Here is a 22,501-nt window from a genome sequence, read left to right as displayed (position 1 = left end):
TTACTGTTGTGGGTTCAAGGAGAAGTAAAAGCCCACATCACACTGCATTCATGAGGAGACTAGTACAGAGATTACAGCTTTCATGGCAGTCTTTGATCTGAAAAGTGCCACTTGTCACTCCTGCTTGTGCACTGGCCTATGAGACAGAACAATAAAATGGATGAGAACCACGCACTCGGCCTGTAGCCCACACACCATGACCATGTCCTCCATCAGAATTTAAAACTACGGAGGGTAATGGAATCCGAAATAAAAGACAGGAAATGCACAACAAGTCAATCAGAATCTGATCCGGATCGATAGTTTAACCTCAGGTTTTGTCTCCACATCAGTCTTGGAACCAGTAGCTTGGAGGAAACCCTTAAAGGGCAGGCAAATCAAAGTAGACCAGAACACAAGAACAAAGCATTTAGAAAAGGGCAGTGTTCTAGCTTTCAATGTTTTTGTCCTTTTATATCAAGCTTTAGTACTACAGTCGTGCTTGCCTTTGTCTTACCTAAAGGATCTTTCAATATATTTTGCTGAATTGCACAACGTAGCAATGGTGAGCCCATCAGCTGCCTGTTCACATGTGTATTTGATGTGTTTATTTTTTTACCTCATACTGTTGTTTTCACGGGCTGGTCCTTCTAAATCCAACTAATATGACAAGGGATCAAGGCTAAGGCATTGACTTATCTTTCTCTTACAGATTTAGCTGCTGTGCAACTTCCAGTATTTTCTGAATTTATTGTAGATACCAACATTTTTATTTTCTTATCTCAAGGATAGGTTGGCAACAGCATTGGAGATTGTCAGGTTAGTTAGAGATTCAGAGGAGGTAATACTCCACAGGACCTCATGAGCTACCTCCTGGAAGCCTCGGAATAGAGGCGGAGTGGATTATTACAAATGGAAGAAAATAGGATAGAATAGGCTGAATAGGGTGATGTTTGCGATGGGGAGTGAGTGAATGTTTTTAGAGTCTTGCTTGATTGCTTCTGGGATCAAGAACATTAATGCATGAGACTGAAGACACAGGTTGTGTGGTCTTGTGTGGTCTATGAAGGGAGCCAGCTTGATGGGCCAAATTAATGTCTCTCATTCAATGTTATTTTTCCTTTAATCACTGATATTATTGAACACAATTACCTCTGTGCCTTCTCTAAATCCAAATAGACCCACTTCATGTATAATTTGAGCCAAAGTACATGGATAACTCAAAAAAAAGGTCACTGAGTGACACTATGTAAACAAGCAGGGTGGTCTCAATTCAGTTTTGGTTCTCAATATAAATTAGTTTATGGCATATTTCTCGGCCACAGAGATGTTTCCAATTGGTATTGTTAGCTTCTGCAATAACCTCAGGACAATTCATTGGAAAGAAATAATTAATTGAGATACTGAATAAGGTTTCACTTCAGGCGATATTTGTAACATAGATGTAAATTGCAGTGGTGAACTGTAGAGCATGGATTCACAAGATGGATTTAAATCACTGCAGTGAATTATAGAGCACAGATTCACAACATGGATTCTAATCACTACAGTAAACTTAAAAGCCAGTAGAGTGTAATATGGATGTAAGTCACTGTAGGGCCATGTAGAATGAGGATTCACTCAGGGAGTTTACAGAATCAACACAGCACCTGTGAGTTTGTGGCTGATTGTTTTTCTTTTAGTTTTAGAATGAATCTTCAGAAGCGATGAAACAAAACGCTTTCCAGTATTTTTCTGCCACTAAATTCCTTTGGGCCTCAATAAATATTTGTTGGCTTTAAAAACATGATCGGCAAATTTTGTTTGCTGCACTCATAGAGATTTTCGTCCTAATAGGAGGTTGAAAGTGCTTGAATATCAAACTCTGATATTACCAGGCCCTACTTCAGAACTGTGGAGTCCTGTAGCTCAGTGGTTAGAGCACTCGCTTTGCAAGCGAGTGACCTGAGTTCAATTCCAGGCAGGGCGAAACCTTGGGCAAGTTTCCTTACTCCACACGCCTAATAATAATCCCTCCAAAAAAACAAAAACAATAATAAAATTGGTCATTTTCAATCTACGACTGCTTGTAGGACATTGCTGTGCGTAATTGGCTGCCGCGTTCGCCCACAAATATACAGTCAATTCACTTTACAGTGTGTTCTGTGAAGCGCTTTGGGACATCCTCCCGACATGAAAAGCACTATATCAAATGCAAGGATTATTATTATAACTGGTACAGGGTAAGATGGGGCAACATTCTTTCTGTAGAGTAGAATAGGCAATTTGGGCAGAATGCCTTCAATTGTTGGGAGAATCTAGCAAACTTTGACGTTTGAATTTAGGTATTATACTGGCGCAATTACATTTTTAAGAATCTTAGGCACCAGAAGTCTGACTGGGAAAAAATTGGGGTTGAAAAAGTGCTCTACTTGAAAAGGGTAATATTGGTCATGTCTCAACACTGGAAAACGCACTTTGTGACAAACTGCAGCAAATTGTTCGAGATATCTTTGCTTAGAACCGATATCAATTCAAGCCATGAGTTGGTGTGATGTTCATGAGCTTCTCTACATGAGACATGGTTTATGTCACAAGGTGCTTTTCCTTCCGCAAGGTTCCAGAAACAATATGGCTTTCTTGAATGTTTTTCAACCATATTATAGTGGGGATACTGCTTGAGTTTAACCAGTGGAATCCGCATAGCTTGCCACTGAGAGCACTGTTGGGCAAGCTTCCTACTACTTGTCCAGCTGGGATCACCCTATCCATTAGCTTTGGCTTGCAATATTAACAACAACAACAACAACAACAAGATTCCATTTATAGAGCGCCTTTCACGTCAGGAGGACGTCCCAAGGCGCTGCACAGTTGGGTCATGACCCGAGCAGGGGGGAAATGGTCAGGGTGAGGGGAGGGAAGGGAGGGAGAGAGGAGGGGGAAATGGTCAGGGTGAGGGGAGGGAAGGGAGGGAGCGAGGAGGAGGAAGAGAGTCGAGAGGGGAGACGAAGGCACGGTCAAAGAGAAAGGTTTTGAGACCGGCCTTGAAGGAGGAAAGGGAGGAAGCAAGGCGAAGGCACTGGGGGATGGAGTTCCAGAGCCTCGGGGCTGAGAGGCTGAAGGCCCGACCACCGATAGTAGGGCGGTTGGGGCGGGGGACGTGGAGCAGACCGGAGATGAGTGGAAAGAGTCCATGCTACCAGTGACGAGTCTGCCCCTCCGAGTCCTGCTGATGAGCCAGACAGGCTAGATGGTTGTCAGCAGTGCCCTGGAGTAGTCTAGCTCAGGAACTGGCCTATTGAGACTGCCACAGGGGATTGTAATCAGCAATTAAAGATCATACGCACATTTGGACTTCCAGTAAATCAGTAATAACAGTTGCTTTGCTTATCGGCTTGAATCTATCGAACAAAGAGGAAAGCTTTTTTACTCAGATCTGTTAACATGCTCTCTAGTTCTGTTGATTATTTGGGGTCGATGTAACATTGTGACTGATGTCTGCGACAGACAACATTTGCAAATTATTTTTATGACTCATTTTGCTGGAGTTTTCACTGCCTTGTAATCAGACTGCCATATTCTTATCTGACAAAAGTTAATGTCTGGTTTATTGACTGGATCAGGGAATGTATTAACAAGTTGCTCAGCCTGGCTGTCCACATAAACCATCCTCTACATCCTCCAAAATTGATCAAAAGTACTACAATATATATATATGTATATGTATATATATATATAACGAAAAGGTTCTCAACAATGGTAAATTGATTCATAATGACTTTGCTAATAGCTTCAATTGAAGCAGGTCTGAATTTGCTTACCTTTGGTAAGCTCCATTGCTCACTTACTTAAGAATTGGTTCCATAAATACAGTGTTGTTTTCTTATCATTTGGCAGCATAATAATATAATAATCCTTGCATTTTATACAGCAGCTTATTACATTATCGAGAGATCTCAAAGTGCACAGGATATACTATAAAGTGATGTGATGTATGTATTTTGTGAGTGAAGATGGCAGCCAATAGACACACAGCAACGTCCCACAAACAGCCATGAAGTGAATGACCAATTTTATTTGGGGATTGTTGGCCTGGACACTGGGAGAAAATCCCTTCTCTTTTTAAATAGTGCCGTGGGATCTTTAAGGATTCTTCAGTTGGTAGCACCCTCACCTCAGAGTCACAAAGCTGTGGACTCAGGTCCCATGTTGGGAGACTCTGCCAATCTGTTCTGGTGGATGTTAATGATCCCATGGTACTGTTCGAAACGAAAAGGGAGTTTCTCCAGTGTCCTGGCCAACCGCCTCTCAAATAAAAATTATTCATTGCTGTTTATGGGATGTTGTGTGCAAATTGGCTGCCGCGTGCTCCCACAAAATACAGCCACTACACTTTACAATATATCCTATAACAGTGTAATACTTTGGTCATGTGAAAAGCGTTACACCAAGTATAAGGATTATTATTAAGTTTGTACCTAAATACCATCAGGCAACATGTAATCAACATGTGATCTTCGTCCAAAAGAAAATTAAATAATTTGTCTTATAAAAGAGTGGATAAAAATGAAGCCAAAGAAAAATAATCTTTTCTTTGTTTGTTACTCAATTTCGCTCTGTTCCTGGATATTTCTGATTAGTTTCTGGTAATCATTAAGCTCAATGTTCTTCTTTCTCTGTGACTTATTCTCTGTCCCTTCATTTTTTTCTACATTATTCCTTTCAGGTTGAGATTTGAAAATTAATTGCATCTCATTTGTGAAAATGAAAACGTCTAAAATTGTTTGAATTTTTTTTGTTTAATTCCTCATTTTTTTCTAAAACTAACATCATTATTCATTACTTCATTANTTTTTCACCTACAAAATATGCAGTCATTACACTTTATAGTGAATCCTCAAGCATTTTGAGACATCCTTCTGACGTGAAAGGCGCTATATCAAATGTAAGGATTCTTATTATTGGTTAGAGTGAGTGGTTAGATCAATTACAGCCCAGAAATAGGTCATTTGGTCCAACCAGTCTGTGACAGTGTTTATACTCCACATGAGCCTCCACCTCTTAAACCCCTCTCATAGCACTTCTCTTCCCTTTATCCTCATATATAAGCCAAGTTTCCTCTTAAATACATTGTTTTTGCTTCAACAACAGCTTCCAGTAATGAGTTCCACATCTCCCCATGCTCTGCTTAAAGAAGTTCCTCTTAAACTCCTAAATCTGCTGCTGGCTATCATATATTTAGGCTCCCTTGACTCACCATTAATTGCAAACAGCCTATTAACATCCATCTTATCAAATTCTTTCATAATTTTAAACATTACTTTTGGGTCCCCTTTAATGGAGCAGAGATTGTGGAGTCCTGTAGCTCAGTGGTTAGGGCACTCGCCTTGCAAGCGAGACACCTGGGTTCAATTCCAGGCAGGGCGAAACCTTGGGCAAGTTTCCTTACTCCACACGCCTAATAATAATCCCTCCAAAACAAAACAATAATAAATTGGTCATTTTCAATCTATGACTGTTTGTGGGACACTTCTGTGCGCAATTGGCTGCCGCGTTTTGCCCACAAATATACGGTCAATTTACTTTACAGTCTATTCTGTGAATGCTTTGAGACGTCGAAAAGACGTGAAAAGAGCTATATCAAATGCAAAGATTATTATTATGTAGTTCTCCTTGGAAATGAAACACATGCCCAAAAGGCGATTGCAAAGTCCAGTGACATTAAGTGACAATTATCCCACCAGACCTCAAGGAAACTTGACCACATATCGTATTGGACATTGGAAAATGTATACACCTAATCTCATCAGACTGACAAGTGAAATCCAGCATTTACGCAGCAAATGGTCAGGGGGAAGCAGACAAACTGACACCATGGATACATAAAAACATAAAAATAATAATAATTCTTGCATTTGATATAGCAACTTATCACATCATCAAAATAAATTAACCAACTCTTTTTGCACAGCTTCCAAATGTTACTTCACATTGTGCAGAAGGTGCAGAAAAGACTCAATTTGCCTCAGGAAGCTTTTGCAGTGTCAGCTTATTGGAATAACACAGCTCCGAATGGTCAAAGCTGAACTTTTTTTTCATAATTTTTACTTCAAATTCAAAAAGCTAATGACTGTCCTCTTATTGTTCAAAATAAATTTAGCTTTGGCATTCAGGTTGGCAGCTGATCTCATTCCTTAAAAGGTAAAAGGCAATCTGTTGCTATAGTGACAGTCATAAAAGCTTTCCACACCTTTGTGGACAAAGAGGATTTTTACTTTGATCAAAGCTGACCTATTTATCTTAGGTCTAACCCTTTTCTTATCTGGACAGAAATAGAGCACAGGTTGTACATTTAGTGAGTACTTGAAACGCTAAAGGTGTAATTATTTTATAGTGTATTGTTATACGGTGATCGAATAATAGGCTTTGCGAGTCCAAATCAGATACAGGTTTTGGTTTCCGTGCCTTCTACAGAGCAGTGGAACAGTTTCAGAAATACATTGGGGTCGTTCTTTAGATTTGTCTCACTTAAGTCTGTTGCACAACCTCTTACTACACCTGTTTGCCAATTATCGCTTGAGCCAATGTGGTTAAGCAATGCAATAAGGGACCTCTCGTCAATATTTCTTTCAAATATGAAAGAATTGTCTATTTTTGACAGCACTTTAAATATGTTTAAATTAAACAAAATGTGCTGGTGACATCAAGGGGAGAACTGACCCACCTTAAAACCAAGGCCATTACCCAGCACGGTTGTAGTAGTGACCAAAGATTCTAATTAGATGCAGGTAGTTTTTTTTTGCTTTTTTGGTACGGTTGTAGAGTTCTTTGTTAATATTGCAAAAGATTATTTTGTGCTGGATTCTAAATGACAACTCTCTAATCATAATTTTTTTCTTTGAACTCTTAACTGTTTTAGGTGAACACTTTTATCCACAATCCTCTCAGGAAACAATTCTTCCATACAGTATGTTGCATTGCTTTTGTTTGATCTAAAGCTTCCTCAGATCTGCAATGGCACAGCTAGTTTGAGCAGTAGTGAAATTAGCCTTGCTGTGCTTTATATCTACTGTCAGTGTGATACCTCCTTTAATTTAGTTACCTTTTCATTATAGATTGTTGATGTTCTGAAAATGAGTGATTGTGAGTTTGAACAATGCCTGCACATTAATGATCGTATCAAAGACTGAAGTGTCTACTAAATGGCCAAATGTTAAGTAATTGTTATAGCATTTTAATTGAGGTACTATCGTTTTATCCTTCAACTGTTGCAAATAAAATAAAATCAAACAGATGCTCTAAAACGCGTAAAGAAAATGGCTGGGGTGGATGTTATGGAACCAATGAGTCTCTACTGTTGAAAAATATATGCACAATCTCAATGGGGAGAAAGGCACAAATTGTTATCACAGGATGATAGTAGAGCATGCTGAGAATAAACAGAATTACACTACAAAGTCATGGACAGGATGGAGAGCCGGGGGAGAGAGAGAGAGAAAAGAAAACTAAGGGGAGTTGGTCCACTTCTCCATAGGAAGAAAAATTAGACAGTCCAACTGGAAGAAAATTGCATTTATTGTGTAAGAGGCTTGGGAACACTTTATCTTGCCATACTCTTCCAAAAAAGGGACAGTGACTGGCATGGGAAGACCTTGTGAATTAACAATATCATTATGGAGAGGTTTTGTGCGGAGGCCAATGACCTCCCTACAGGTGAGAACAAACTTCAGAGGGAGAAGGGGAAGTGACTCTGGACCTCTCTTCCACACATTCTACAGAACCCTTCGGAGTGGGATTGACAGAGACCAGGAACAGTTTACCAACTAGCCCTGGGATGCTGTAAAGTATGGGGACACCTAATAAAAGTTGAAAATATTGAACACATAAACTGTGGTATAAGTAGAATATGGCACGGGAGAAAAGCTGTGTTGTACAGTCTTGTAATATAATTAAGGGTATATGTTTTCTGAGAATCAATGGCAGAATGTAGCTGGTAAAGGTAGCTGATATTACTCAGCTTATTGTTGCTTTGGCTGTGTTATACTACATTTACGGTGCTTAAAACATTAAGAAAATTGAAAAAAAAATTCCTCAAGGTTATCTCTGACAGTGACATCACTGTTGCACATTTCCTCTCCATTTTCACTTCCACTAAATGGCATTCTCAGATTAATGATCCTGTAGATTAATTTTACAATGCCCAGAAGTAGGTTAAAGGAACATACAGCTTGTTTGGTACTTGTCTGGAACAGTCAGCCAAGAGTTTTAATGGTGGGTTCCCAGTAAACTAATGAGACTCTGTGCACCTAAATCACATATTATCATTGGTTAGTCCACTTTTCATCCACATAAAACAGTTTAATACCATAGTAACCAAACTCATTATTGTAAAACGTATGGTTTATAATTAAACTAGATTGATTTCCATTATTTGCTTTTGAACTGTGAATATGTTCTGGAAAATGTGCCTGATAATAAAAATTAGGTCTGAGTGGGTTTTAATTGGATTGCAAGCTCCTTAAAGTCAGCTCTTTGCCAAATGAAAAAAAGCGCACATTTTAATTAACATCTGTGCCTCATTTTAATCTACACTTTGCATGTTTAGTGGGATTCATATTGACAAATTGTTAAGAGTCTAGTGTGGGATCAAAATTGTGACATGTGTAACCACATTGAGTGAAACTGTGGTCAAAATTGTCAATAGTTATCACTAACAAGAAGGCAAGAAGGGGAATGATGTTTATTGACTATTTTTTGACCACAATGTGATAATTATCACCAGTGATAATCTGTAACAGAAAATAGCACCTCAGATTTAGATTACATTTCAACTACGTTTAATGATGAACAACAGTATAATAATAATAATCCTTGCATTTGATATAGCGCCTTATCGAGATGTCTCAAAATGCTTCACAGAATAAAGTGAATTGAATTGTGAATTGACTGTATATTTTGTGGGCGAAATGCGGCAGCCAATTGAGCACAGCATTATCCCACAAACAGTCGTGGATTATATCAGATTTACTGGTCCATTGACACAGTATGAAGTGAATGAAGTCTAAAACACGATACTTGTGATGGGCGTGGCAAATAGCGACTCTTATCTCTGAAAACCTGCTTCCAAATTAATACGAATTGAAGTTGTTTCCACATTTCTATGCAGTATTAACTTTTAAGACAAAGTTATCTTGCGAACTAAGACTAAGTGAAATTTCAGATCTGCTGTCAGCGCCTGGAACTGTGACACTGCGGAATTTCTTCCCATGCAAATGCCAGATTCAAAGAGGTCCTGGAGTACTTAAGCTCAAAGACAGATAACATCTGCTTGGCTGCCTTCCCTTCCTTCCTTATTTTCCCCAGCGACCCCTTTCTGCATTAATGACTCTTTCCACCACTTCTCTTACCACTGCCCCAACCTACATTCCTTTGCTCCCATTTCTCCTTCCTCCCTCTCTTCCTCCATATGAAGCCCATCATCTACTGCCTCACCCCCAAACAGTTGCCTGTCACCCAACTCCCCCTCCTTTGCCGCCTGATGGTAAACACAATTGTCCAGTTCCTCTCCTCAGGCTCCTTCCCACTCCCCCTCAAAGCCACTGTCATCACACACTCCTCAAAAATCCCATCCTCAATCCCTCTAACCTGAAACTACCGGCCTATTCACAACTTGTTTTTCCTTGCTAAAGTTCTGGAATAGATTGTTGCCAATCAACTTCGCTCACACCTCTCCCTCTACCCCCTCCTTGAGCTCCTTAAGTCAATTTGCGCCCTGCTCACAGCAACGAGACAGCGTCTTGTTAAAGTCATAAATTATGGCCTCTCTCTCTGACCAGGGCTCCCTCTGCCACCTTGTCTTCCCGGACCTCTCTGCTGCGTTCGATACAGTCGATCACGCCATCTTCCTCCACTGCCTTTCCTCCCTCATCCACCTCAGTGGGACCTCACTCTCTTGGTTCGAGTGACACTCCTCCCATTCCCGCAGGGTCATCTACATACAAAGACCATCTGGTTACGCAACCTCTTTCTACCCATTTACAACAAACATGATCAAGGACATTAAAGTAATTACAAGACACACACAGACATTACTCATTTTTAAAAATTCTGATGCTCACAACCAAGGTTACATAATATAATAATCCTTGCATTTGATATAGCGCTTTTCACTTCTTCTAGACGTCTCAAAGCGCTTCATAGAATATACTGTAAAGTAAATTGACTGGATATTTATGGGCGAAACGCAGCAGCCAATTGCACACAGCAGTGAACCACAAACAGTCGTGGATTGAGTGACCAAATTATTATTATTTTTTTTGTTGAGGGATTATTATCAAGCGTGTGAAGTAAGGAAATTTGCCCAAGGTTTCGACCTGCCAGGAATCGAATCCAGGTCTCTCACTTGCAAGGCGAGTGCTCTAACCACTGAACTACAGGACTCCACAACGGGATCAATTAATAAATTACGAAAATATTTCTGCTTATGGGGGGGAAATGTATAAGCAGTCAGATTGAATTGTGCAATGTCAGCTATAAAGAAAAATGATCTGTGTATTCCAAGGAAGGCTAGAATTCTCTCCTCTCAAATCAAACCCACCTCTGTAATCAGCGCAGATCATGAATGTTCATATCGTGTCCAATGCCTATTTTTGATGCAGTTTAATAGTGAAATTCACAGGTGCAAATGTTGAGTAATTATTCATTTTAGACAAAATATATAGCAGTACAACAGCATAATGTTCAAGTTAACATAGTTTCATCGATCCACACCTCCTCAGTAGTCTTCACAGATTCACCATTCATAAAATCCAAATAATTCAAAATTCCACTGCCTGTATCCTCACTCACACCAAACTCTGTGCCCCCTTCACCCCAGTCCGTACTAGGCTCCACTGGTTACCTATTGCAGAATGGATCAATTTCAAGATCCTCACACTTGTGTACAAATCACTTCATGCCATGGCATTTCCCTACTTCTCCAATCGGCATACTCCCCACTCCGCAATCCGACCTTTGATCAGCTGGCTCCCGCCTTCTGCACGTCCCTTGTCCGCTCCACCATTGGTGGCCATGCTTTCCACTATTACAACCTGAAACTATGGAACTCTCGGCCTCAATCCCTCTGCTTTGTTTCCTTCTTGCCATCTTCAGATCACACCTGAATCCCTTCCTCTTCTATCATGCTAACAGTCACCACCCTCTTTCCCCGGCTAGGCGTCAAGATCCACCACTGTCAAGTGTTCTCTGTGAAAGATGCTACATAAATGCAAGTTGTTGTTGTCATTGCAACCTACCTCCGAGTGAAAGTTGGCGCAGGGCACCCCTAGTTATCAGCAGGTGTGACTCTTTGTGTTTGCAATTCCTGCCTCGAATACAGTGTTTTAGCCCTGATGTCACTTAATACTGCATAGATCCCCTACTAGGTCTGATATTTTACTGTTGTTCACCATTGAATTACCATCACGATTCATGAATATTAATAATAATAATCCTTATATTTGGCATACACATATTGTGCAACTAATATAAATAAACAAGACAAAGTCTCCACAAATATTTTTGAGTGAGTGAATCAGTTGTGTACAAGCAAAAACAAGTAAATGGTTATTAAAATGTAAGTTGATATGTCGCTTATGTCACTATCTGATCCATTTTTTTTATATAGGATTTTTTTCCCTCTTGTTTAGTGATGAAAATAGAGAGGTTACCAAAATGATGCAAATTAAGCCTTCTGCACATACTTCCATTTCAAATCAAAATGAGGATGTTTCGGCTAAATTACATGATACAAGGTGTCATCTTTTCTAACAATACTATTTTCTAATGAGGGAAGTTCTAAACCCTGGTTGAAGCAAAACACCATCATAAAACATCCCTGTGCTCAACAAGCACTGACCTGTTTTATGTCTATCGCTCTACCAGCCACACCATTAGTGGGCAGGCTTTTAGCCTTTCTACCCCCAATCTCTGGAACTCCATCCCAGAGGGCTTCCGACTCCATCCCTCACTTTTTCAAGGTTTTTCTGAAGACATCCGTCTTTGACTATGCTTTCAATCATCTTTCTCAGCTCTCACCCTCAGCTCAGGTGCCCAGTCAATACTATTAAGAGCTCTAGGATGTCATCCTGACATAAAAGGTGTGACATAAATATAAATTTGTATTGTATAAAGGTTTTTTCAGTTCTGTTTGTATTTCAAAGAAATATTATTGTTAATTTACATTCAGAATGTAGTAAGTTGATTCTTAATTCACTGCAAATGAGGTATTAATTGATACACTTACATCAACAATTTCAGAGTTGTTGATCATGAGTGGGAACACTATCAATCATTTGATATGGAAACTATAATAATTGACATTTCCTACCAAATTCTTTTCGTGACTAAAGGCTCAGATCATAAACTTGTCATCTTTACCCAGAGGGAATTAATGACTAAAACAGGTTGCCTGGAAGGGTGGTTGAATCTCAAACTGATTTTTTAAAATATTAGTGGTTGCAGTTTCAAAATAGTTTCAGAAAAATGTTGACAGTAAAGGGATTGGGGGATATAATAATAATAATCCTTGAATTGGCTTAGCATGTTTACTGAGCTAGCAAAAGATGTTATTGATAATATTTGAAAATAGCTTCCTTACTATTTAAACAATTGGCTGCATAAACTGTGGATCAATGCTACATAATCTTTGCATTTGGATTTCCTTGCATTTGATATAGCGCCTTATCATGATTTTGAGACGTCTCAAAGCGCTTCACAGAATATGCTGTATAGTGAATTAACTGTATATTTTGTGGGTGAAACGTGGCAGCCAATCGCACACAGCAGTGTCCTACAAACAGTCGTGGATTGAGTGACCAAACTATTGTTTTTAAAAAATTGTTTTAAAGGGATTATTACTCCCAGAAAAGTGATCCACCAATCGACTAACAACTGGGATCCTCCTTACTGCTAGGTGAACATGTGGAGTAAGGAAACTTGTCCAACGTTTCAACCCTGCCCGGAACTCAAACCCAAGTCCTCTCACTTGCGAAAGGATCTGGGTTTGATTCCTGGGCGGGGCGAAACGTGCAGAATTGTGTGTTTTAAAGGTGTTTTTCTATGTAAGAAGCATTCCATGACTGCACTATCCTGTGGATCTGATCACCGATTTGAATTAGACTATTCTAATAAAGTTGGACATTATGAGTCTTCTCAATGTATAAAAATCTGACTAAAATGTTACAATTGCTAGAATGCTACAGCTACATTGAGACCATTTTGACGTTTGATTGTTTGTGGTCAAGTAGATTTCCTTTTTTGCTCCACATCTTGTCAGGATGTGTACAGTGTCACTCTGATTCATACCTTGTATTTTAGTCACCTGTCCTCCCAATTCTGTGTAATGGAGAGAATCCAACTTACCTCAGTTGCTGTGTGTTTAATTGTTGTGATGTATTGCAGCCAGTAGGTTCTGTTTATACATTTTCTTAAGCCTTTAGTGATGAGCACTTCCTGCTTCATTACCGCATTGCCATGAGTGGCTAGTTTCCAGCTGCGTGGTTTTACTCTGGGATTGCATAGCAACCGACGTACGTCTCCTGACTGATCAAACTCTTTCTTGCTCCCAAGGAGATGATACAATGACTGGAGATGGAGGAGAGTATCTTAGAGCAGAGGACCTGAAAGAGCTTGGAGATGACTCTTTACCCAGCAGTCGTTATCTGGACAATATGATGTACAGAGGATTAGGGCGTTTAGGAGAGCGCTCAGACAGGTAGTCTTGCTTTTTTTTATTGGGGTGGGTGGGGCTTGATCCGAATGCAATGTTAGATCATGGATGTTTAAAACACTGACCGAATACAGGTGCAATATCCACTGTGCAAGTTCACTTCCAGAGGAAAACAATTTCATAAGAATATGTAATCCAGCAGCAACTGGGCCATCGCTAAATGTTCTCATGTCAACTGGTGATTTTGGTTTTTGTGCTATCCGAAAGGATTCAGTGGTCCACTGCCACTTCCTGTTCTGTGTTTTGAATCATTGAACCTGTAATTCCAATTAACCATTTGACAACTGACAGCTGGGGAGATACCTGTCCCTATGGGCAACTAATTCTGTATGTTTTTCAGCTCATGTCCTGTTATGTTCTATCCCCATACGCCCCCCCCAACATACAAGAATATTAATGTAATAAACTTACCAACAGCATTAGCAATGCAACATTAACCCTGTTCTACTGATATCAATTGAGGAAATAATTTGAAATTGAAAACTTTCTGAAACCTTTACCGTTGTTTGTCCGGTTGCCCTTTTCCATTCTGTGTTGTCCTCTTGTCCATACTTTCTCTGTTTTTTTAATTTAACTTTATCCTCAATATTTTACAGCTACTCTACGTTTAATAAACTCATCATTTCCTTTTCTTCTATCTTCCTGCTTCCACCACACGTTTTGGATGTCGGACTTTTTCCCCACAATAAATTAACTGGCATTAGCTGTCAACCAGCCAATGTTTTAACAGCCAATAAACAGTAGCAGAGTAACGATTAGTAGGGTCAACCAAAGCAATCTTTAATCAGAAAATTGTACAAAGGGAGAAATGTTTGTGTTCAAATTTTTTACACTTACTGATGAAGTATGTCCACATCTAATTACTGTTTATCAATCAGCTCGGTATAACACCAAGTACACTGTCTAGCTTTACACTAGATCACGCGTCACATTCTCTAATAGTCATGGTAGTTTATTTATACAAATATGTGGTAAACTATTCACTTTTGTACTCACTGTTTCCACTTAAATAAGCTTGTGATCATTTGAGCGCTCTCACACTTATGACCCATTTACAGTATTATTTTAGTCTGATACCTCTACTCTAAAAGGAGCCAAACTTCATAACATCTGCTCATGTGTGCTTGACTGTTTGCAGTAATATATTAAGAGTGCTATTCATAAATGGAGGTCTAATGATGCTATTAGGTTAGCAGCAACAAAGACAATATTTTTCAGTCTTTGCAAGATAGGTGCAAAGTGCTAATTGTGACTTCTCTTTTGCTTTCAAATTTGCAGTAATATGTAATTTCTGAAAGCTACCACATTGTTACAAAATACCTGGAGAAGAAAACCTTTGGCAGTTTCTGAACAGCGTATTTTTCTGTTAAAACTGTCATTTTGCGAATCTCACAGAAAAGAGTGTTAGCCCGGCTCAGTGGTAAGCACTCTTGCCTGAGTCAGAAAATTGTGGGTTATTGATGTGCACAACTGGCTGCCTCGTTCGCCCACAGTCAATCCTTTTTACAGTATAATTGATCAATCCTTTTGAGATATTTCGACAGTTTGAGTTTCCAGGCTGATTTGAAAGTATGCAAATGAAACCCAAAAGTTTGCTGTTCGTCAGAGAACGGCCTGTGAGAGTGGCATTTTGTCAGCAATAGTGGGCCACACTTTGAGAATCAAGAACTTTTTCCACTGCAATTCCACTGTGAATCAGCCAAAATATAACAATAATAAATACACTTGATATTGTGCCTTTTGCATTGGGACGACATCTTAAAGTGCTTTACAGGTTTTACTGCAAAGTGGAGTGAAGATATTTTGGAGGCAAATGAAGCAACAATTTGTAGCACAGCAACGTCCCACAAACAGCCATGAAGTTAATGACCAATTTTATATGGAGGATTTTTGGCTTAGAGATTGAGAGAAACACCCTTCTCTTCTTGAATCGTTCAATGGGATCTTTTAACACCCACGTCAACAGGCAAAAGGAACCTCGATTTAATGTTACACCTGAAGGATAGAACCTCCAACCATGCAGCACATCCCCTTCACTGCATTGGAGTGTCAGCCTAGACTATGTGAGTTCAAAGTCTCAAATTGGGGCTTGAACTCGCAATCTTCAGATGGCATAAATGTGAGCTGCTGGGAGCCACAGTATTCTTAAAAAGGGATTTCTGGTGCAGATCAGAGTCTACTCATGAGACTGGGATATATTGGGCAAGTTTCTTACTCCACATGCCTGATAATAATCTCTCAAGAAAAAAAGAATAATAAACTGGCCACTTCAATCCACGATTGTTTGTGGGACACTGCTGTGCGCAATTGGTTGTCACGTTACGTCCACAAATATACAGTCAATTCACTATACAGTATATTCTGTGAAGCGCTTTGAGACATCTAGAAGACGTGAAAAGCGCTATATCAAATGCAAGGATTCTTATTATATATTATGCCATTGCTACCTTAATTCTTATCCCTCACTACGTTTTCAAACTTAAACATGAATAATACATAAAATACTTGACATTTTCTACAATATCTATTAAAATATTCAAGTTCCCTTTCTCCCTATCTCATTTTCTTCCCATCCCGCTCATCCCATGGGTGACTAATGCAACCAGTTATCCAGTACACAAGTAAACCTCTTAACTGAATCAAGATAGGACTAGCAATTCAATAAGTATAAGAGATTCAACACAGATTAATCCTGCTGTATGTTACCCTAAATATCACTTCAGTGGATCCAAAGGCTGAAAAGAATTTACCTGAAAATGCTTACTTCATGTTTCATATACTTACAACAACAACAAAATTACATTTGTATAGCGCCTTTCATGTCGGGAGGACATCCCAAGTCGAGACAAGATAGTCAGTGTTTCGGTCAATTATTTACTTAGGGTAAAATAATTCTAGGCTACACAATAGATGGAGGTTAGAGTGGAGTGAAAACGGTTATGTCTTGAGATTGTTCTGATCTTTAGATATACAGTTCAAGAAGATATTGCTCATGTGACCGCAAAACACGGTAGTAATGTAAACATATTTCTGTATTGCTACTGAGATATAACATAACATGAAGTTATATTCTAAAAAGCAACATCTAAAGCTGCAGAAAGCTACGAATTCTGTTTAGCTGCTTCCTATTCAAAACCTCAGTGTAATCCTCACATGATAATTGCACAGCATTATACAAAGCATTGCCAGTGGGTTAACCAGAGAAAGCTCCTGGGGATTTTTCCTGTCGACAGCATCTGTGTTTGCAGCAATCTAGAAACCCCAGTACCTTTGCTGAAGGGTGCTGCTCAGCTTCACACTTTGAACAGCTGTTGTTAGTTTAGCAGGACAAAGAGTACAGGCGTTTCTGAAGTAAAAGGTTCCCGTCTGTCGCCAGTCTGCTACTGAATAACTGGCAAGTTTGCAACAAAACAAAATCATATTGACAACATAATGAGCTCCTACTCCACCATTTTGTAGAGAGAAATACACTTCGCTGGCAACCAGACTGCTCTTGTCCCATCTTTGATCTGTCCATTCTTAATCTTTGCAGTAGAGCCCAGATGAGAACTGTTCTTCAATTTTACTAACAAATGGCAACTTATCAGCTATAGCCTTCGCTCCCCCCCCCCAGTCTTGCTTAATGATTGTGAATTCCCTGAAATCCCATGTCACACACTGCCTCTCATGACCACAGAAGTTTCATTTTTTCACCCACTCTCTCATTTTTCCACCTGCTCTCATTTTCCCCACCCACACACTCTCTCTTGTTTTTTCCCACCCACTCTCTGGCTCTCTGATTTTTTACATTTACACTCTCTTTTTACTCACCCTGTTTCTCTCTTTTTTAATGTTTTCCCACATTCTCTCTTTATCACATACACTCTTGTATCTCTCACCCTATATCTTAATTTCTCTTATCTCTCCCTCTCATTTCCCTCTAATTTTCCTCTCTCTCATTTCCCTGTCTCTCATTTCCCTATCTCTCTCTCATTTCTATTTATCTGTTTAATTTCTCTCTCATTTTCCCCTCCTCTCTTTATTTCTCTCTTGTTTTTCTCAATCTCTCTTGTTGTCCCCCTCTCTTGTTGTCCCCCTCTCTTGTGTATTTAGCACAGGTATGGTGTCCCGATGATTCTGTTCCAGCCCATATAAAAGGGCTCCTTGCCATCACCTGGCATTTTACTTTTGTTCTACAAATAACTGGGTAAAACTGATGAGCTATAAATGTGTGACAAGGCCACACCCATGCATTTGCACAATACATTTTAGTTGCAGAACACAGATTGAGCACCAATTTAATAAAAACGTGGTGTGCCCTATAATCCTACTGCCTGTCATGGTTCCCTACAGCACTACATGGTACGTTGACTCCAGCACACCTCCATAGGATGGGTAGCACATGGGGGATTGTGCTCACAATAATGAACTCCTGCAACACTCTTTTGTAGAGAGGAATACAGTTCACAATTTCATGGAGGAACCCATTTCCCCATAAGGAAGGATACAATTTCTCGATGTGTACTGTGAGATGTTATGTGTTTAATCAAAAACAAATCCATCCTTTCCAATTATCAAGGTAAATGGAACATTGTTGTGAGATAAGGTGTGTCGGTCAGCTTTAGTGAACAAATCACCATGGTGTCTAAGGTCTTGTTTTTCATATGTATCTTAACCTTGTCATTCTATACTTGTGCATATGTGTATGTGTGCGAGAGAGAAACTGAGAATAGTTTTACCATTGTTCAACCATTTTCCCTTCATTGTTGCTGTTTTCCCTCTCCTTTTCATATGCTTTCATACAGTGCCGTTCACAGGTAGGTGGTCTCCGACACAGAGAAATGTCACAGTGCAATGATGTCTCTATCTGCAACCCACTCTTTAGCTGAGATAATGCTGCTTGGGTGTGGGAGGAACAATGGATGTGGGATGAGGATGCTCACCCTGTGCTCTAGAGCAATTTTCATGGCTGCATCACTTTCCGCGGTGTCTTCTTGTGTTCACTGCTAAGCTGCACACATTGGGCTGGGCTGGGTCGACGTGAGACTGATAATGCTGTTAGAGCTATCACTATTGCCTTCTGCTTGTGACTGCTGGTCTGATATTCGGCAGCTTGGATTATTCAGCTGGATTCTACCATTGATTGACCAAAGGGAGCTGTGGAAGCTCAATTATTATTTTACAATTGTTTCCTCCTCCTCCCCCCAACCCCCCACCACCATTCGATTGCTGGATTTATATTTTTAAGAGACACGTTCTGGCTTCAAGAGACAAAATATTTCAACGTTCAGGTATTTCATGTGGAAAATATATAAATTGTTTGATTTTTGATTTTGCTGTTTGGCATTTACTGTCAACACCTATTTACCGTTCATGCTGAGAGTTAGTGCTATCTCTCTCTCTCTTTGATGCACCGTTTGGCTGTTAAGGATTTGACAAAGCATGGTGCAGTGATTTCTTTTATTTTGCAGGCGTGACTGCATTCTTATTTAATGTGAAGGTTTTAACTGTGGAGATGACTAAATCTTGATTTTTATGTCATTAATAATCATTGCCATGTTACAAAGATTCCGCACTGACTCCATTCATATAGATTGCGTGGAGCTGGTTTACTTGGCTGCCACATTAAGGTAACGCTAGAGCTCCGAGTGAGCGGCTGCAGCTCTCTGCCTTCTCTCCCATCTCCATCGCTGCACTCGCTGCCTTCACACTCACCAACACTTAACTGTTTAAGAGCACATTTCTAGCTGAGTCACGCGGGGCGAAAATAACACAAAACCAGCTCAGTGAAACTCAGCTTAAATCCCAAACCCGCTCAAAAAATTGCACTAAGAAGAAAAAAAAGAGGTTGACTTTACAACCACTTGCTATTGATTGTTTTTCTTATCTATGTGACGTTTCCAGTCTCATTGCAACAGTGCCCTTGGGATTTGTAACCTCCCCACACGGTGGGCAATCGCACCTGCAGAATTATCATTGTTCACTTTGACCCCTTTGCCCCACCATTAGTGACCGAGCTTTCATTCATTATGCCTCGACCTTGTGGATCTCCCTCTCTAGCCTCAACCCCTGCCTAACGGTCTTTAAAAGCCTCCTGAAACGCTACCTTTTTGATTTTGCCCACAGTTATCTCTCCGCTTGGTCTCCAAAACCATTTATCTGAAACACTTTGAGACACTTTGCAAGTCGTTGTATCAGTATGTTTTTGAATACCGTTAATCATTTTGTGGTGTAATTATTCTCACAAAATGTGAAATAGATTCTGAAACTATACTTTCAACTGAGACTTGCTGAACACACATTGGATTAAATTGGGTAAATTAAGTCACGAAAACAACTCCCCTCCGCCCTCCCCCAAAAACATTCTCACAAATACATGGCCGCTGAGGACAAAGATTTTGATTTATGCTCTTCCCTGCATGGATTTTATTTAGATATTTGTATTTTACATAGAAATAACATTCATTATTATTATTATTATTATCATTGAAGGTCAAATGATGTACACTTGTTGCCAGTGATTGGGTTAAAAACCTCCATAGGATTCCATTATATTATTTTTTATGTTACTCAATTAACTCGAGTTCACTATGTGAACTTACAGGGTTGAAGGAAACTAGAAATTATAGACCTGGAGCCATAAAACTCTGTAACCGCTTGGGACACAGCACAGTCACATTGCTTTAAAAAGCATATGGTTGACTTGACTGTAGCTTGGCTCAGTATATCTTCCAGGGGTTTGCACAAGAGTGCGTGCTCAGTGTCTAGGTGCCTAATCAGTCCATACAGAATTAAAATGAAGCCCCTGAAAAGAGATGACTTTAAGTATTGAGGTGAACATTATCTAATTAAATTTCTCTGTTAAGATTTTTTGTGTTATGGTTTATCCTCTTAGATTGGTGATAGTTTGAATTAATGCAATGTTATTTAATTATTTTAATTGCATGAGATACCTGGTGCTCTTTGCTGCACAGAGATTTGTTTATGTATTGGGTCACTCACCCAGCAGAGAAAATAGAGTGGCTCTAAAAGCCACTTCAGTTCCTATTTTCAGAATCATTTTAGTCTCGAGAGAGAAGCAACATAGGTTTGAGCGAAACATCTTGTCATTTCTACACTGGGTGAAATTTGCGCCATTTCACAAGGCATTCCTTGTGATAATCTTCACAAAGATTATGCTATTAAAATGCCACAAATTTCACCCCAGTTTCTTTTATGTATCATGTGTCCGAATAATCGCTTGCTGAATTGGTTCAACTATTGATTGGTTTCCATCCATAACCAAAACTACCTCCACCCCAATTTGGTTCATCCAGTGGTTAATGATGGTTGAATATTCTGTCTATTTAGTGCTGAATCTGATGAGCACTGTCAGTGAATTCACTTTTCTTTATGCTAATTCCCAGCCCCCTGGAAGTTGCATAATATGCTAACCGCATGCTTTCTTCATTCCCCTGCCCATCCCATCATCATCGTGCTGCTCCATTTTCATGGCAACCTGCCCACCCATCCATTAGCCTGCGATCCTTCAGTTCAGACAGGTCCAACACACCAAGCCATGGCCCATACCAGAGGGACAGTGCCATGATCGAGGAGTTCGTCGCTGCTACTAACAGCCAGGTATGAAACATTGTGTTTCCAAGATTCAGAATATCATTGTGATGTGCTAATGGTTATAAATTTCTGGGGAATGCTTCTCTGTGACGTTTTAGTGACTATTTATGTTGTTGTGTTTGGTCTGCATCTTGTAAAAACAACAACTTACACTTGTATAGCACTCTCCACCAGGGTAGCGTCTCAGAGAGCTTAACAGTGGCGCAGCCTGACTCCGAGCCAGGGGGGAGGTGTCCATAAGCACGGTCGAAAAGGAAGATTTTCAGGCAGGACTTGCAAGAGGGGAGAGAGGGGGCAAGGCGGAGGGATTGAGGGAGAGCATTCCACAGTTTCGGGACGTAATGTCTGAATGCGCGACCTCCAATGATAGAGCGCAGGGCACGAGGAACGAGCAGGAGGCCCGTACCAGCCGAGTGGAGGCGTCAGGTGGTGGATTGGGGAGTGAGGAAGTTGGAGAGGTGGGGAGGTGCCAGAGAGTGAAGGGATTTGAACACAAGTGTAAGACTTTATTCCTTTTCAGTTCATTGAGAAATATTCTCTTGCATAGGCATCTTAATGTACTTCTTGTTATAGTTCATTGTAATTATGAAGACAGTTTTACAAAATTATCTGTTTACGTGGGTTATAAAAAGCAAAGTCAGTTGCTGAACATTTTTCTTTGATTAAAAGTGTAAATGTGTTGGAGGATGGGAATTGTCTAGTTATTGTGTGGAGTAATGTTAAACTGAAATTGATTTCTTTTACAAATGTAGAATTAAATGCTATTACATCTATTCAAGTGAATCATTACTATTTTTAAATATGATTTAACTTTTTAAATAGCCATTAGTATTTACAGAGACAACTTGTTGCCTCAAAGAAATTGTCCATTTGTGCATGCAGGTACTTCTGGCCAAAGGCCCAGATAAGGATTCCACCTACCGCTTAAATTGGGAACAGGAGAACTTGGACAATGTGGCTCTTTCCTCCAGCCCAATCCATTCAGGGTAAGCAACAAATAAGAAAATCTATGTATAAGCTTGTGAGTGGAGCCTGGTGAGGCATGGAAATGGGGGGAAGGAGATGTGAGGAGGAGAGTTCGAGGCTATGTTATCCTGTTCTGTATCAGCAAGACATGCTTCCTTCATCATAGGATTTACAAATTATTTGAGTTTTATATTGTTCAACCTAAAATAAGACAAA

General features: G+C 39.8%; 1 protein-coding gene across 1 annotated transcript in view; it reads left to right on the top strand.

Moving 5' to 3' along the window:
- ank2b (ankyrin 2b, neuronal) overlaps positions 1 to 22,501 on the top strand; it is a 161,469-nt gene that overhangs the window by 83,865 nt on the left and 55,103 nt on the right. The window contains exons 24-27 of the mRNA XM_042339832.1: positions 13,567 to 13,711; positions 18,511 to 18,522; positions 21,223 to 21,325; positions 22,202 to 22,305. Of these exons, the coding sequence (XP_042195766.1) occupies positions 13,567 to 13,711; positions 18,511 to 18,522; positions 21,223 to 21,325; positions 22,202 to 22,305 (364 nt within the window). The remainder of the gene's footprint in view (positions 1 to 13,566; positions 13,712 to 18,510; positions 18,523 to 21,222; positions 21,326 to 22,201; positions 22,306 to 22,501) is intronic.

Source organism: Callorhinchus milii, unplaced genomic scaffold, assembly GCF_018977255.1.
Source record: "Callorhinchus milii isolate IMCB2004 unplaced genomic scaffold, IMCB_Cmil_1.0 Scaffold1, whole genome shotgun sequence".
Taxonomy (NCBI): domain Eukaryota; kingdom Metazoa; phylum Chordata; class Chondrichthyes; order Chimaeriformes; family Callorhinchidae; genus Callorhinchus; species Callorhinchus milii.
This window is presented reverse-complemented; position numbering and strand designations above follow the sequence as displayed.